Source organism: Schistocerca americana, chromosome 5 (genome assembly GCF_021461395.2).
Source record: "Schistocerca americana isolate TAMUIC-IGC-003095 chromosome 5, iqSchAmer2.1, whole genome shotgun sequence".
In the NCBI taxonomy this organism is placed as follows: Eukaryota; Metazoa; Arthropoda; class Insecta; order Orthoptera; family Acrididae; genus Schistocerca; species Schistocerca americana.
In genome coordinates, this window is record NC_060123.1 from 217927944 (window position 1) to 217946520 (window position 18577).

The window sequence follows — 18577 nt, forward strand, 5'->3', positions numbered from 1 at the left end:
ACCATTGTTCTCCTGAATACAAGTCCAGTGTGCTAATCAACGCACCAACTCATTCAGTCATAACCTGAAACATAAAAAACACACACTTTGCAAGTATTTGCTAAAATCATAATGTATACAAAGTCATAAGTGATTTTAAAAGAAATAGATATCCTTACATCATTCAATCAACAAAGACAGCAGTGTGCTTGAAAATTTTGTCACAGTACAAATAAAATTCTGTGTGTGGGTCCCCGTAACTCCTGATATAGTGATTAAGAAAATAGTGATGCATTTATAAAATGAGGGTCTTGATAGGGAGTGGACGCATTTTAATAAATCACCAGTTTTTGGTCATAGTACATCATCTTTTTGTGTATTGTCAAAATGCAGTACATCTATACTCTGCAAACCACTGTGAAACACCTGGCCGAGGGTACCTCCTGTTGTAACGACTGTTAGAGCTTCTTCCAGTTCCATTCATACAAACATGAAAACAAAAGGTCTGTTTACAAACCTTTGTAATGTTTTTATTGTCTCTTATATGTGGAGAAGAAACCAGAAATAAATAGAAAATAGAAACCAAAAATAGGCGGGAGATTAAGGTAACTAACTGTACTTCATTTTATTAGTAAATGGTAAATGTGTTGGTAGTGTTCTGGAAACCTAAATCTCTGAATGTTTTTTCTTTTACTTGCCTTTTCTTACACCTCAGACTTCAAATTATATGCAGTATTTATTTTGTAGATCTAATGTGAGGAGCCCCTTGTGGTTGTGAAAAAATACAAAACAACATAATATAGAGTACATGTTTTACAACTCGTGCTCTTTCCACAGAGCATTACATTGCCTTTATAAATGTTTTACAAAGAGCCATTTTGATCTGTCACTTCTTTCAAACAACTTTCCAATTTAGAAAATCGTTTCTGGTGTAAGAACTACCATTATTCAAGGATATGTATTTTTATACTTTGCCCATAAGTGTAAAGCATTTAGCTACTAATGAAGCACAATAATTAATTTAGAAATCTGCTTCAGTTCTACTAATATTTATTGAAATCGCGACCAGTTCTGAGATTTTAAAATCCCGTCTTCAGATGTGTCAAATTATAGTATTTGGTAATACCTAACATGTGATCAGGCTGGTCAGTGCAAGAGTGCTAATCATTGCATGTTAACAGTACTAGAAAAAAAGATAAATGACCCCCAAAGATGAAACTGGCCTAAAAACGTAATGTCTGTGCGTGTGTGTGTGTGTGTGTGTGTGTGTGTGTGTGTGTGTGTGTGTGAAACTCTTGCACTGACTGGCCTGACTGGATGTTCGGAGTTACCAAATACTATAATTTGATACACCTGAAGATGAGATTTTAAAATTTCGAAATCAGTTGTGGTTTGAATATTAGCACAGCTGAAGTGGACTTCTCTTAATTATCGTGCCTCTCAGTTGCAGATGACCTACTTACAAATCTTGTATAATGAAGTGTAGTTGAAGAGTAACATGAAGGAGCTATTTGTGGCCAGCCTCTACGCTACAGACAAATATCTTAATGGAACATTTCTTTACTTCAAGTTTTCATGTCAGAGCAAATATTTTGCCGTGGTCTCTGATCCTTTTTGTATCTTCTAAAGTTTTAGGCCCAGTATTGGGAAACGTCAATAGCTACATTGTTTCCCAGCCACAGATCTTGGATGATGTACTTCTAAGTACTGATGGGACAATCTAATGTGTATGTGATATCCTGCACCTCTACACAGTTACAGAAAATGTCACCATCATCTTTTAACTACCACCTGAAAGCTTTATTTTCATTGGTGCAACATGTGTTTGTAATCTGTTGAGGTTCCTCCAAGCTTCCCCTCCAGTTGGGTACCTGTTCGCTCTATTTCTGGTTTCAGCTACTGTTCAGAAGGTTCTGTATCCATATTGTTCATGAAGATGTTCCTAGATTTTAATGGATTTTCCATTGATTAAATAAATATTATGTATCTATCTTTTCATTAACAACAATGGAAATTACAATCTTGACTTTATACTCAAGTTTAGGTATGGTATCACTGGAATTGCATAATCTTAATTAACCTTTATGGTGTAGTGCTTTGTTAATCACGAATGTTGTGAAGTGATTGTAGTGCTAGAAATGGGTAGGCATCAATTCAGTTTGCAGCAGAAATGCGCTGCCTGTCCGAAACAAAAAGGCTTTTATGTTCACAACAAAAATTTTTGTTTGTTGCTTTTGTAATGTGAAACTGGACTGGGAGGAGAACAATTTAGAAAACACATTAAAAGTGCCAGTCACCTGACAAAAGAGGCTGCAGTGGAATTTCATCTAAATGGCAGGCTGCTATTTGGCGAGATGTTTGAAAATGCCAAAAAAATGAAAACTGATACTGAATCCATGCACCACGATATAGTTAAAATATGTTTAATGGCAAACATCCTATTTACTAAACTAGATATTTGTGAAGTTAGGTCATTTTTAAATAGATATGTACTCGGTGTTGGTTGTATATCCAGTGGACTTCGTCCAGAATGTCAGACAATGCAATAATGAAATAAAAGAAGAAATCAAAGATGCTTAGAAGGATGTTCCTGGTGCGATTATTGTCGATGAAACTTGTGACAAAAATGGAAGCTGTGTATCTGCAGTTTTATATTGGACAATGACTGCAACATCAGAACAGAAACTGTATCTGACTTCCTGCAACTTTTTAAATGTTGCAACAGAGGTACTCGTGGTCAGGCCAAAGTGGATGCCCTAAAAGACTACAGCATTAAATTGGAAAATGCTGTTGGTTTAGTATCAGACTCTGCTGCATACATGGGATCTTGTTTTGAAGCACTTGAAACATTGATCAGAGACCATGTAATAAATTTCAAATGCTGGATACACAAAATTAACTTTGTTGTTGACAGCTTGATGAAAGAACTAAAGGAGCTAATTTTCATTTTCAGTAAGGTAAAAATGCCATTTCTGCACTCCTGCAAAAACAAAGTGCGCACCTTCAGTTCCTTCAAGAGAAATTTCTTAATTTACGAAAAAAACTTTTTCCCATGAGATTGAATTCTTGGCTCCGTGCAGTGCAGTACTTGGACATACTTACCAGCAATTATCAAATTTTTCAGATCTTTAGTAGACAGAAATGCTGCCGTTGAGCTCATTCTTGGTCATTCGAAAAATTAAGCTGCATCAGATTGTTATCTTGCACTGCAAATTTGTGAGTGATACATGTGCTAGTGTTGTCAGTTTAGTGACAACACTGGAAGACACAACTTCCCCTCTTGCATATTTGTTGTGCGAGGAACTTGAGAGCAAAAAAATTATTGAAAGGAAATTGTGAAGGTTGCATTTCAACAGGCACTGTTGTTTTCACACACTTTACCATGAGGCACAGAAAGCATCTGCTGCTATGAGAAGTTGCTTTCAGATCGAACTATACTTTTACAAAAACATTGGCGAGCTCTTAGTGCTGCAGTTTGTGGTGCAAAGCTATATTTGAATGAATCTGCTTTTAATATAACAAAAAAGGTTCCACATTTTGAAAACATTCCATTTGACAGTTTTTTAAGCTTGTTAGTCATTCCATTGACACATATTTAACTGTTTGAGATGTGATGAGAAACCTGATATAGTGAAGCTTCTACTCTGTGGAAACCTTAAAAACAATGAATTGGGAAGAGCTGCTTTATCTGCAATGTAGGCACCTGTGAACAGCATGGATGTGGAGAGATACTTCTCAGTGTACAATTTAGTTGTGGCAGGAGGAGGTCAGTGAAGCCAGACACTATTGAAACAACTTCAGTGATTGCATTTAGTAGATAAACATTTGTATATGTGCCTATAATGCGTGTAAATTTGAATGAGAACTAAAACAATGGTGGTCTCTCAGAAGTAATCAATTTCCTGTGTTATTGTTTAAAAAAATACACTACTGGCCATTAAAATTGCTACACCAAGAAGAAATGCAGATGATACACAGGTATTCATTGGACAAATATATTATACTAGAACTGACATGTTATTACAGTTTCACGCAATTTGGGTGCACAGATCCTGAGAAATCAGTACCTAGAACAACCACCTCTGACCGTAATAACGGCCTTGATACACCTGGGCATTGAGTCAGAGCTTGGATGGCGTGTACAGGTACAGCTGCCCATGCAGCTTCAACACGATATCACAGTTCATCAAGAGTAGTGACTGGCATATTCTCACAAGCCAGTTGCTCGGCCACCATTGATGAGACGTTTTCAGTTGGTGAGAGATCTGGAGAATGTTCTGGCCAGGGCAGCAGTCGAACATTTTCTGTATCCAGAAAGGCCCGTACAGGACCTGCAACATGCGGTCATGCATTATCCTGCTGAAATGTAGGGTTTCGCAGGGATCGAATGAAGGGTAGAGCCACGGGTCGTAACACATCTGAAATGTAGAGTCCACTGTTCAAAGTGCCGTCAATGAGAACAAGAGGTGACCGAGGCTTGTAACCAATGGCACCCCATACCATCACGCCAGGTGATACACCAGTATGGCGATGACGAATACATGCTTCCAATGTGCGTTCACCGTGATGTCGCCAAACGTGGATGCGACCATCATGATGCTGTAAACGGATCCTGGATTCATCCGAAAAAATGACGTTTTGCCATTTGTGCACCCAGGTTCGTCATTGAGTACACCATCACAGACGCTCCTGTCTGTGATGCAGCGTCAAGGGTAACCGCAGCCATGGTCTCCGAGCTGATAATGCATGCTGCTCCAGACGTCGTCAAACTGTTCGTGCAGATGGTTGTTGTCTTGCAAACATACCCATCTGTTGTCTCAGGGATCGAGACGTGGGTGCATGATCCGTTACAGCCATGCGGATAAGGTGTCCGTCATCTCGACTGTAGTGCTATGAGGCCATTGGGATCCAGTACGGCATTCCGTATTACCCTCCTGAATCCGCCAATTCCATATTCTGCTAACAGTCATTGGATCTCGACCAACGCGAGCAGCAATGTTGCGATACGATAAACTGCAATCGCGATAGGCTACAATCTGACATTTATCAAAGTCGGAAACATGATGGTATGCATTTCTCCTCCTTACATGAGGCATCACAACAATGTTTCACCAGGCAACGCTGCTCAACTGCTGTTTGTGTATAAGAAATCGGTTGGAAACTTTCCTCATGTCAGCACGTTGTAAGTGTCGCCACCAGCACCAATCTTGTGTGAATGCTCTGAAAAGCTAATCGTTTGCATCTCACAGAATCTTCTTCCTGTAGGTTAAATTTTGCTTCTGTAGCACATCATCTTCGTGGTGTAGCAATTTAAATGACCAGTAGTGTAAAACTGAGTAGGGAAAAGGAAAAAAATCGAACTTTAAGATAAGAATTTTGCATGTATATATTGTTTAGGGTCATTTAAATTCACACACCCACCAAAAAATATAAATTCTAAATAAATTGTAAAACTGGATTTTCCATTGTTTGAAAACTAAATAAATGCTATATTCAAATTTCAAAATACTGAATTTTCAAAATTAATATGCTAATTTCACATAGGTCTAGCAATGGGCATGGAGAATGTAGTTTTAAAATAATGCCGCATCCACAGTGATCGACAAGGAGTCTGGTAGTAACGGGATAGGATCTGTGAAGAAGCTGTGTAGGAACTGAACAGTGTCTTGAATGAAGGATGGGAGATTGTGGACAACAGTTTATAGGTGTCGATCGACAAAGGCAGATGATCGTTCTGTGAGAGCGTTGTACCCAGCAACACAGGGATGACCAGTAGGGAGATTTGGGGTTTTGAGTTTCTAGAGTTTGGGGAGTAGCTGAAAATTAGGAGTGTACAGAGTTGCTGTTGTTAGGAGGGACATGGATTCAGGTGTTGGGATGGATCTAAGGTGTTGAGCAGCTGATGGAGGTCCTATTGGACTTCTGGGATGAGATCATGGTTGTAGGGTTTGTATGCAGAGGTGTTGGCAAGTTGGCAGAGACCCTCAGCCATAAAGCCACTAAGATTCTTGTACACTGTGGTGAAACCTTTGTCTGTGGGAAGGATGATACGATCAATCCTTTACCTGAAAACCGATGAAGACCTTACTGTCCGTCCCACAGGCAATGCTCCATTGCAGTGGTAATGAATCATAGTGACTATGTGGCTGTGGGTCTCCACCAACTTTCTGAGACCTCCACAAGCAAACCTTATGAACTTGACATCGAGCAGCTCCACAAGGACCTACGTCCATCCCAAAATAATGACACCTGAATCGATCTCTCCACTCACCCCAGCAACTCCCCACACACCTAACTTTCATCTACTCCCTAAACTCCCTACTCATTGTCTCATTTTTGCTGGGCACAAGGCTCCCACGGAACAAACATCAGCCTTTGTTGAGTGACACATCCAAACTATTGTCCATAACTTTCCATCCTACATTTGACACTGCTCATGTCATTCAGTGCCTCTCCACAGTTCCTGTCACGTTACCACAGACTCCTTGTTGGTCACTCTGGATTCGGCATCATTGTGCAACATCATCCTCCATATGCCCCTTACCTTGCACCCATAGAACACTCACTACCTTTCCAAATGTGCTCCTGATGGTAACCCACTACCTCCTTCCTAATCCTCCTAGCCAACCAAATCCTAACCCACAGTTATTTCCCTTTCAAAGATCCAATTTATAAACAAATCCATGGTACTGCCTTGGGTATTTACATGGCACCATCTATGCCAACTTATTTATGGACCATCTGGAGAAATATTTCCTATCCAGTCAACACACAAAACTCAATATCTGGTTCAGATCATTCACAACATTTTCAAGATCTGGGCACAGAACAAGGACAACCTTTGCTCTTTCCTCCACAACCCCAACACCTACTCCAGAGTAGACTTCACCTGGTCATTCTCAGCTCGTTGAGCCACGTTCTTAGATATCTTACTTCACTTCCTAGATGGCTCCAGAAATAGGTCTGTTCATATGGAGTGCACCAAACACCAATTATACCTGCACTTTGACAGCTGTCATCCATTCCATGTCAAAAAGTCTCTTCCGTACAGCGGTGCTGCCCGTGGACCCCACATCTACAGTGGAAAGCAGGTGTTATCAAAATTTCGAAAGACCTGTCTCTTTCCTACTGTTCCCTCTTTGTGTCCTTTTCTACTCTCTCTCTCTCTCTCTCTCTCTCTCTCTCTCTCTCTCTCTCTCTCTCTCTCCATCTATCTATCCACTTCAACCAGGCAACTGCTTTCAATAATTGATAATCAATAATTAGTCTTGATATGGCCACAGGTGTGTGTGTGTGTGTGTTTTGTCTGATTTTACTCATGATTGTATAAAGGTTTTAAACCATTGGTCTAGAGCAAGTGTTCACAAACCATTCTTGTCACAGAGCACTTTGAGAATTCTGGTACCTAAATGGAACGGCTTTTTATTTTGAAAGTTCTTTAAAAAGTGATAAAATAATGTTTAATTAGTGATTTCTTCAGTTTTAAATCATAACTAACAACACAGAAATCATAAAAGGTTAAAACAATAATGTTGTCAAAATGTCAAGTTATTAATAATTTTTTGCAGAGTATTTATTCACTTTCGTGGAACAGCAGTGTTCAGCATAACTCAGTTTGGGAAACCCTGGTCTAGAGGCAGTGGTAGTATCTCCAACAACTAGCACACATTGTTTATTTGCAATATGCATTTGTGCCACCAACAAATGTTTAAATATGGAGAGAGAGAGAGAGAGAGAGAGAGAGAGGCTCTATCATAGATGGTGTTTAACTACTTTGGTACAAAGGTTCTGATGTCAGTCATTTGTGTGTAGCCACAGTTTTTGATGAGGCTAGAAGGTGAAGGTAGTGATTTGAATGTGAACAAGCAAAGTCAACAAATATGATCTAATGAAAAGTTTGCCTGACAACTAAACATTGGATATATTTTGTGAGTGGTAAGAATTCTTGTGCAGTGCACATTACTTTGCATTGTACCTTTGGTTCTGTATCAGGGTTGGGTAAGAATGAATTAAGCCAGTGGGCCGAACCCTGGCATGATTGCTGTAGAGCTTAGCCTTGCTGGCATGTTTCCCCCACCACTATGCCACACTGTCTGAGCATTGGGGGGGGGGGGGGGGGGGGTCTGCAAACATGCCACATTTAAATATTAATGCAGAAGCACTGCATAAGACTTGGTTTTATATTTCACATTTCTCAACAATATAGATCAAAATAAAACTTCTTCAGTATTATTTATTCATTTTTGATGCACTGAAGTTGTATAATTTTTGTCTGGCACAGTCGGCGTATAGACAGAGGCAGACCATTCTACAGACTTTCACATTCTGGTTGCCACATAATCATGACTTAGTTTGATAGTTGAGAAAACATCTTTCACACATGTATGTTGATAGAAATATCATAACATTTTTGCAACCTCATTGTGGAGTGTAGAAACTCTACATGAGGAGAGCAATATAGATGTCCTGGACAGTGTTAATGTTAATGTCTATAAAACAGGAATTATCCTGCAGATCAGTCAATTACAGCTGCACATGCACAGGAGCGCTTTTAACTGAAATGGCAAACGGTCTCAAAAACAGCTGTAAGATTGCCAGTGTCCTCAAAACGTGTAGGAAACTGTCATTGTAATTCTTTAAAGACCACAATGAATTCTTCAGACCTCTTGTTTTCTTTAATGCCAATGGGCTTAGGAAACTGTATTGTGTTTGTCGGAATGTGTCCCTTCAACGCAATTTTCTCTGTAAATGCACCCCAAAAAATCAGAAGTAAGTTGTTTCTCTCCTTGCAGTGTTGTAGTGTGGGCAATGTGCAGAAAAATGGGGGTACAGTTGATCAGATTGATGCAACTAGAACACTTTTAAAAAATCTGGAAAATAATAAAAGCATCACACTAGTTATCCTAAACATGGAAAAGCCTGTGATGGTGTACCAAGATCTGGATATTCCTAGATAACAGAAATAGACCAAGAAACTGAAGATGCACTACAAAAGATGGATCAACAGTGTTAGAGTAGGAAATAGTGAAGGAGTGATTTGAGACCAAATGTGGAGCCCAACAGGATACTGCCTTGTCTCCACAGCTCTTCATCATTGTGATGAGTAACATCATGAAATGGATAAAGAAATAGTATGGAACTGAATTGAAAGCAATGGTTTTTGCTGATGGTGGTGTTATCTGGAGAGAGACAAATGAAGTCCAAGAAAACTGAGTATACGGTACATTCACTTTTGAGTAGTTTGGTCTATCAGTGAACCAAAGACTTTAGCTACGAAGGTAGGCAGAGGAGGACAGCCTTGAGTTACAGCTGAATGGAAGACCCTAGGAGAAGTGCAACATTTCCCATATCTGGACAGTGTGATAGTTTGTAAAAACTTAAATCGGTGACGTTACAAGCCATACACACAAAGGTGTCCAGTTTTACAATTAAGATGCCTCCTTTAGGATAACCAAATACTACGTAAGGTAAGACTATTTCCAGGGCCTACTCTATTCCCATTTTAAGATTTGTGCTCTTACAGAGAGAATAATCAAAATCTGTGCTGAGACATGAACAATAAAGGATAAGATAAGGAATGAAAGGAACAAATTGTACTGGAAAATCTCCGCAGGGTTAGATCTGAAACAGATGGAAGAAATCACAATAGCCAAGAAATTCCTTGAAAAGACTGTAAGTGGTAAAAGATCTGATCTTTCTGGTTATCTTGGCATGATTGATTAATGGTGTTCTTGTGGGTGTTCTGCTAAGTTGTTGTTTCCATTTGATGCCCAATATGTTGGATGGACAAGGAGAAGATGGATGATTGACTGATCTGGCCTTGTAATACTAACCAAAACGGCCTTGCTGTGCTGATACTGCGGACGGCTGAAAGCAAGGGAAACTATAGCCGTAATTTTTCCTGAGGGCATGCAGCTTTACCGTATGGTTAAATGATGATGGCGCTCTCTTGGGTAATCAGGAGCATTGTCTCAGCACACACAAATTGTGAATTATTCAGTCATAGCTGCTAGTAACAGCTTTTCATGACCAAGTCTGAAGACCAAGTGTGGACTAAGTAAAAATTATTTCTTCAGGTCAATCAGGAAGTAACACTGACAGCTTAAAACTACCATGCTGCATGATTTTTTTATGGGAAGGATTCATGCAACCAAACAAGAATTCCTGAGTGATGTTGCATCTCAATCTAAAATTAATTCAAATAATTTTAGATTTAGATGCGACACCACTCAGAAACTCGTGTTCATTTGTGTCATTGCTCCACATCCACTAACCAAACTGCTGTGCAGAGCTTAAACTGCATCATTTCAGTGACACATGTGTTTCCTTTAGATTCAGTGCAAAACTAAAGACTAATGTAAGATATGTTAAGCTCAATAAAACTCTGCTACTGCACCAGAACAATACTGTGCCATTTGATATTATGTCATATAAATTACATAGTAATTGTTTGCTGAAAGTGTGGTTTTGTGTTCATTTAGGTCTGTTTTGGAAAACCAGTTGCGTTGCCTCATGGACAGAGTTGATGAATTGAATCAAGAGGCCATTAAGTTCAATCGCTACCAACAACAGGTTAATAGGCAGATTCAGGATAAAAACAGATATCTACAAAAGAGGGTAAGTAAAGTTTACACATTATTCGTATGAAGTATGCTGACGTAAAAGACATCTGTGCTTGATTCAGGAAACACAATGTTAGTATTGCTGATACATGACATTATCCTAGCCTTCAGTATTAATAGTTCTCTTCATGGGGAGGAGGTAAGGATAGATTGTGGAACATTAAAGAGAATGACCCCAGGATGAGAGGGACCCACCTGATTTGAGGATGAGTGGAGGCAGTCATTTTACAAGGGGGTACCCAAAAAAAAACTGGAATAACATTACCGTGGGTGGAGCTTATGTAGTAGGCATTTCTGCTGCTAGGCGTGTGTAGTGCAACTCATAGCCAGTTCACCAGTGTTGTCAACATGGCTTGTTCTGTTCATCTGCAGTGATTGTTTTTGCTAGTGTTGTGTCGTTCTTGTTTCAGTTTTTATGATGGCAAGCTTAAGTGAACAATGTGTAGCCTCAAAATTGTGTTTTCTACTCAGTAAAAATGGTGCTGAAACTGTTTTATTGTTGAAAACAGCTTACCAAGATGACACTATGGCAAAAACTCAAGTGTATGAGTAATTTGCTCGATTTAAAAACAGCGACATTTCGATTGGTGACGAACCTTGTTCTGGACATCCATCAACTGCCCATATCAATGAAAATATTGAAAAAAATTGAGAGGTTGTGCTCACAGACTGTTGACACGCAGTTGATCAACTGTCAGAGATTAGTGGGTTATCTTGGAGCTTGATTTCTGGCAGGCAGGAGACTGGTTCTTTCACCACGACACCACACCTGCCCACACACAGCCATCACTGTTACACAATTTTGTCTAAAAGTGGCATGATTCTTCTGCCCCACACACACCTTACTAATCTGACCTGGCTCCGTGTGACTTTTTCTTATCTGCACATATGAAAAGGGGCATGAAAGGACACTGAATTGACAAAATTGAAGGAGGCAAGAAAAAACAAGGAAGGAGCTGTCAGCCATTTCTGAAGATGACTACAAAAATGTTTTGAACAGTGGAAGTACTAGAGGAACAAATGTATTAGTTGTAATGGAGAGTATTTTGAAGGGGATAAAGTTGTTTTGTAAATAATTTGGAAATACATAGTTTTTAAAAAATAATCACGGTTTTTTGGCACCCCTTAATTAGATTATAGAATGTACACAAATATTTGCCAGAATGGCAACTACTATGCCTGGGAGGTTTTAATGCTTGAGGTAATGTTCCTCCTCCAGACAACTCCTCATAATTCAGCAAAATATTCAAGCCATCTCCAAAGAATGGAGTACCAAGTCTTCTATAATGTTCACTTTTATTTGCTTGTGTTACATATTGTACATTACAGGGGGTACAGTTGGTCAGTAACTGTTTGTTGTGGTTCCATGCAGCCACTGTTAATAATTCATGGACTTGCTTACAAACCGTGTTAAGGACACTCTAAAGGAACATATCCATGCCCTTTTGTTCTGTTGGCCTGTGTATAAATTTTTTGAATATGTTGAGATTTATCATTGGAAGGAGCTGAAAAGTGTTTCCTATTTTTGTTTGTTTGTTATATATCATAAAATATCATTCTCCACTGGATGAATTATTATTATTATTATTATCATTACATCTGTTTTATAGAATATTTTTATTAATAAGTTTAACTACAGTCTACTGGTCTCACTGAATATGAAGTAATGTTTATTACTTTCATTTCTCTTTAGGCACAAGAAAATGCCAACAGACAAGGTAAAAATGAGCCACCTCTTCCTGAAGAAGACATCAATAAGCTGTTCAGGCCAATTCCTGTGCCGCAGCGTCTCAATCCTATGATAGTATCTGGCCAAATAAATACTTATAGTCAACACATATCTCAGTTTTGCTCACAGGCTCTTGCAAAATTGTATATCACTCAAGCACTCCAGAGTGCAAAGGAAAGCAAAAACCATTAAGTTGTGTGTCAGTTATTGTCTGAATTGTATCTTGAAATAAATGTGTGTGATATTTTTACTTTTTTCAGTAATCCCTTTGTCTTTAACTTTAAGCTCTATTGATTATATACTTATTAATAAAATGTTGGCATGACACTAAATCATATTATGTGATAATATTAGGAAAAGGATAAACTGCTGCCCACCTTATAGGGATGATGGAGTCAGATAGGCACAACAGAGAGACTGGTAAACATGTGAGCTTTCAGCCAAAAGGCTTTCTTCTAAGGTACACACACACACACACACACACACACACACACACACACACACACACACACACACAAGGCCACTGTCTCTGGCCACTGAGACCATACTGTAAGCAACTGCGGATTACAGGAATATCAACCTGGGTAATGAGATGAGGATGAAGCTGGGGTGGGGAACAGTAATGTGCTGCTTGTTGAAGTATACAGAGTTGTGATGGGGACTTGTTAGGGCATATAGCTGCAGTTGGGATGTTAGATACAGGTGGGGGGGGGGGGACAAGGAGAGAAGTAGAAGAGGGGAACAAAACTGTGGGTGCTTCATAGAGCAGCAGGCTGTGTTGTGCTAGAGTGGGTAGGGAAGGGATAGGTGAGTAAACAACAGGGACCAATGAAGGTTGAGGCTAAGGAGGTTATGGGAAGGTGGTGGAGGTGGTGGTGGTGGTGGTGGTGGTGGTGGTGACGGCAGCAAGATGATGCATGATACAGGTCTTCCATCTAGGTTTATTACAGTGTTACGATCTACAAGGCAGGGGGTTGGTAGCAAGGGTGGGGTAGGTGTGGACGAGGATATTGCTTAGGTTTGGTGGGCACTGGAATACCGCTGTGGAACGAGTAGTAGTCGAAACTATGGTGGAGAATGTGACTCAGTTGTTCCAGTCCTGGGTGGTACCGAGTCTTTAGGAGAATGCTCCTTTGTGGCTAGGCAGTGTTACTCTATGAGGTGGTAGATGACTGGAGAGATAAGGTGCGGGAGATTTGTTTATGTACAAGGCAGGGAGGGTAATTTCAGTCTGAAGGCCTCAGTGCCACTTGGTATATTTGGAGAGGGACTGCTTGTCACTGTAGATGCGACAGCCACGTGTGGCTAGGCTGTATGGAAATAACATCTTGGTATGGAATGGGTGGCATCTGTCAAAGTGGAGGTGTTGCTGGTGGGTGGTGGAGTTTACATGGACAGAGGTACTGATGTAGCCATTTTGAGGTAGAGGTAAGCATTGACGGAGGTGGCTTTGTGGGTTGAGGAAGACCAGGTGAAACGAATGGGAAAGGTGTTGAGATTCTGGAGGAATGTGAATAGGGTATTCTCACCCTGAATCCAGATCATGAAGGTGTCATCAATGAATCTTAACCAAGTAAGGGATTTGGGATACTGGGTGGTAGGGAGTATTTCTCTAGATAGCTCATGAAGAGGTTGGCATAGGATGGTGCCCATTGCTGTACCACAGATTGGTTTGTAGGTGATGCCTTCAAAGGTGAAATAATTGTGGTCGAGTATATAATTGGTCATGATAACCACAGAATAGTTAGTAGGTTTGGAATAAAGGCCAATTCACACTGGCCATCACGTCTTATCAAATCATTCTGCAATATATTTCAAATGGCTGCATCCATATTGGCTGTCCCATCCCACCATGGTACCATCAAGATTTCTCTGGAGCAAAATTTTGATGGCTGGCATCATCCATCTGTTGCTGGTCATGTGACCCAGCTCACTTCCTCGTGATACACAACCAGGAACAGATCTCCACATTTAGATTCATTGTGGTTTTCGTGATTGATATCAGTTGTTTGTTACTTGCTATAAATTGTTTAGTTTCATTATTTCTTTTATTAAAATTTATAATAAATGACAACAAATTAATTGAAACAGCGAGACTGCAGTGTACATTGTATGACATCATTATACTGAATTACTTGCTCTCTGCTACATTTATAAAGTGGGTTTTTATAGATACCAGTACTGTATTCAATATTTTACAATGAAATGGATTGCAACATGGCTGCAGCTTGAAGTGAAATAAGTACTGTGGGTGGAATCAGATTGATTAGTAGGTGTTTGTATGTTAGGTGTTTTCAGTGTTACATAAAGAAATTCCTTGAAACCTTCAGACTCTGCAAATTATTTGTTCAGATATGTGGTCGTGGCAGGCTTATTTAGTGTGTGTGTGTGTGTGTGTGTTACGCAATCATTAGTGGTCAATATTTATGTGGTTTCACTAGCTAACCCCAGTACAAATAAGGTACTTGAACTACTAAAAGCCAAATGCAACATGTAAAGAAAACCTGTATATCTCAAAGCGAAAGATATTGAGGGAGATATGGCTAATGCCCAAAAATTTGCACTGAACTAGCAACCAAAGTTAATCTTAAACGGAATTTTATAAAAAACAAAGATGCTGTGACTTAGCAAACGGGGAAGTGCTGGTAGATAGACACAATAAAACACACACACACACACAAATTTCAAGCTTTTGCAACCCAAGGTTGCTTCATCAGGAAAGAGGGAAGGAGAGGGAAAGACGAAAGGATGTGGGTTTTAAGGGAGAGGGTAAGGAGTCATTCCAATCCCGGGAGCGGAAAGACTTACCTTACTCTTTCCCTCTCCTTCCCTCTTTCCTGATGAAGCAACCTTGGGTTGCAAAAGCTTGAAATTTGTGTGTGTGTTTGTTTTTTTATTGTGTCTATCTACCAGCCCTTTCCTGTTTGGTAAGTCACAGCTTCTTTGTTTTTTATATATATTTTTCCCACATGGAATTTTTCCCTCTATTATATTAAACGGAATTTTCACGGATTGTGATGGCAGCTCTTAACACTGTATTCCTTTTAGTAATTCTAGGTACAATTTGATGTAATAATGTGTGAAATGTCACTTTTTCGGACTCGCACACTTTCTTTGTGTTGTTTAGCACTTCTATCTTCCTTCTCTAATATACAAACTATCCCTGAAAACTGTAAACCACTTGAGTCCAGTAAATGTCATTTTTGTACAAATGTGGACCTCCGCATTGTATATGTGCACTTTGCGCATAGAAACAGTGGAAAATTGTCTTGCAAAGATCGCAATTCCCACGAAAAGAACAGTTGAGGACAGCAATGCATGCTGAGATCACGTGATGAATTGACTTGCTGTGCCGTGACTGACAGTGTGAATTGGCCTTAATGTATCAATATGTTTGATTACGTAAATTAATTTGTGGTATATATGTGCCACTTCCAGTTATATAACCACAACACATGATACTACTTGGGGGAAGTTTTGCCTATCTTTCTTAGAGTGTCCAGACTATTCTATTCTATTAACTGTGATTGGTAAGAGTATGAGCTTAAAGGCCAGTTCACACAGGCCTTCATGTTGTGTCACATCCTGTCCCATCAAAACATTCTGGAATACATTTCAAATGGCAGCATCCATACTTTCAATCCCATCCTTTCACATCACATCACTGTCAAGGTTTCTCGGGAAGAAAGTTCTTACAGTTGACATCATCCATCCATTGTTGTCACGTGACCCACAAGCTCATTTCCACCTAGTACTGACCACACACATCTCCCTAGTTCATTTCGTCCTGATTTCCGTGGCTGGTATCAGTTGTTGTTCATTATTTGATATAAATTGTTTCATTTCGTTTTTTTGAAGTGGGTTGCAGTCTGAATTATACAACATAAACATACTAAATTACTGGCCCTCTACTACATTTATAGAGAGGATTTTTATTGATACCGGTACTGTATTTAACATTTTACAATGAAATAGATTGCACTATGCTGAGGGTAGAATCAGATTGATTAGTAGGCAGAATTTGTTTTAATGTCAGACATTTGTAGTGTTTGCTAAAGAAATTGTCTGAAACATTGAGACACTGCAAATTATTTGTTTAGATATGTGTTCGTGGTAGGCTTATTTATTGTTAAGTAGTTCTCTGTATTGTGTGTGAAACAGTTTTGCAAGCATTAGTGTTCAGTATTTACGTGGTTTCACCAGTAATTCTAGAACAAATAAGGCACTTGAACTGTTAAAAGCCAAATACAAGATGTAAAGGAAATCGTTAAATCTTGAAGGGAAAGGTATTGGCGCTATGACTTAAGCACAAAAATTTGCACTGGACTTTCAACCAGACTTAACCTTAAACAAACCAGTTTTTCATGGGATGTGATGGCAGCTCGTAACACTGTTTCTTTTAGTAATTCTGGCTGCAGTTTGACGTAAAAAATGAAAAAAGTGACACTTTGACTTTTTGAAATATAAGATGCAGATTCCTCTTCCTAAAGCCCCTTGCTTGGTGTGTGGAATTCCTCTCCTGTACTATGAGGGTAATCCCAAAAGTAAGGTCACCTATTTTTTTATAGGTACGGAACTCTGTTTGTGTGGCAGTTGGTCACACTGTTATTAAGAGTGCTTCACGCGCTGTGTGTAAACATGCGCATGCCTTGCTGAGGCGCTCAGTCTTGGCTCGGCAGCCATTGAGAATGGTGCTCCTGTTGGATGTTACCGCCAAGTGTGAATTGCGCACAGTTATTCAGTTTTTGAACGCAAAGGGCACTGCGCTGATTGAAATCCATCGCCAATTGACAAAAGTGTATGGTGAGTCGTGTGTGGATGTCAAAAACGTTCGTAAGTGGTGTAGAGTGTTTGCAGCTGGTTGGACTGAAATTCATGACGAACAAAGGAGCAGGAGACCGTCAGTTTCTGAGGAGATAGTGTTGAAGGTTGAACAAAGCATGCATGAAGATCAGCGGATCACTCTGGATGATCTCTGCATATTGGTTCCTGAGGTTTCCCGAAGCACCACTCACAGAATTTTAACAGTAACATTAAACTACCGGAAGGTGTGTGCAAGATGGGTGCCACGCATGCTTCCTGAGGGCCACATGCGGCAATGAGTTGATGCTTCCCGCACATTTCTTCACCACCTTGCAACTGAACAGGACAACTTGTTGGACTCAATTGTCAAGGATGACGAAACCTGGGCATACCACTTTTCACCTGAGACCAAGCAACAATCATGCCAGTGGCGGCATCCTTCTTCGCCAAAGCCATGGAAATTCAAACTCAGTCTGCCAATAAAGTCATGACAGCTGTCTTTTGGGATCGGAAAGGGGTATGGTTGGTTGACTTTATACCCACTGGGAACACAATTAACACTGACAAGTACTGTGAGACTCTGAAAAAACTCAAACGGGCAATTCAGAACCAGAGAAGAGGAATGTTGAGCAAGGGCGTACACATTCTCCATGACAACGCTCGCCCGCACATTGCTCAGCAAACCATTGCTCTCCTGCAACAGTTTCAGTGGAACATAATCACCCACCCACCGACCCACCCACCCACCCACCCTATAGTCCTGACTTGGCGGCCAGTGACTATCACCTGTTCCCTAGGTCAAAAGAACATTTGGCCGGAAAGCGGTTCAGCTCTGACGACGAGGTGAAAGAAGAAGTTCCTAACTTTCTGAACACCATGGTGGCGAGCTGGCATGACATCGACAGGAATGATGATTATGTTGAAAAATAGCTAAATGTTCAAGCTGTAAACTGATGTAAACCATTGTAGAAATAAACATGTTTATGTACTTATAAAAAAATAGGGGATTTGGGATTACCCTCATACATAATTTTATTCTTTTGACCCACACACTTTCTTTGTGTTGTTTTGTACTTCTGTCTTCCTTCTCTAAAATACAAGCTATCACTGCAAGCTGCAAAACATTTGAGTCTGATAAATGTCATTTTGGAACCAATGTGGACTCCAGCGTCCACACACAAATCTACTGTGGTGTGTATGTACACTTTGCGCATAAAAACAGTTGACAGCAATACGAGTTGAGATCACATGACTTAAATTGACTTGACATGACGGATACTGTGAATACACCTTGATGGACAGTGTGAACTGACCTTAAGTCGGTCGCTCAGAAAGATAGTGTGAAGGCCGTGGGCATTAGGGATGTTAGTGTAAAGGGAGGTGGCATCAGTAGTGACAAGCAGGGCACTGTATGGTTAAAGGAACAGGAATAGTGGAGTCTGTG

General features: G+C 39.9%; 1 protein-coding gene across 1 annotated transcript in view; it reads left to right on the plus strand.

Moving 5' to 3' along the window:
• Positions 1 to 12576, plus strand: part of LOC124615736 (eukaryotic translation initiation factor 3 subunit H) — a 31819-nt gene extending 19243 nt beyond the window's left edge. The window contains exons 5-6 of the mRNA XM_047143811.1: positions 10461 to 10596; positions 12295 to 12576. Of these exons, the coding sequence (XP_046999767.1) occupies positions 10461 to 10596; positions 12295 to 12522 (364 nt within the window). The 3' untranslated portion in view covers positions 12523 to 12576. The remainder of the gene's footprint in view (positions 1 to 10460; positions 10597 to 12294) is intronic.
• The last annotated feature ends 6001 nt before the right edge of the window (positions 12577 to 18577 follow it).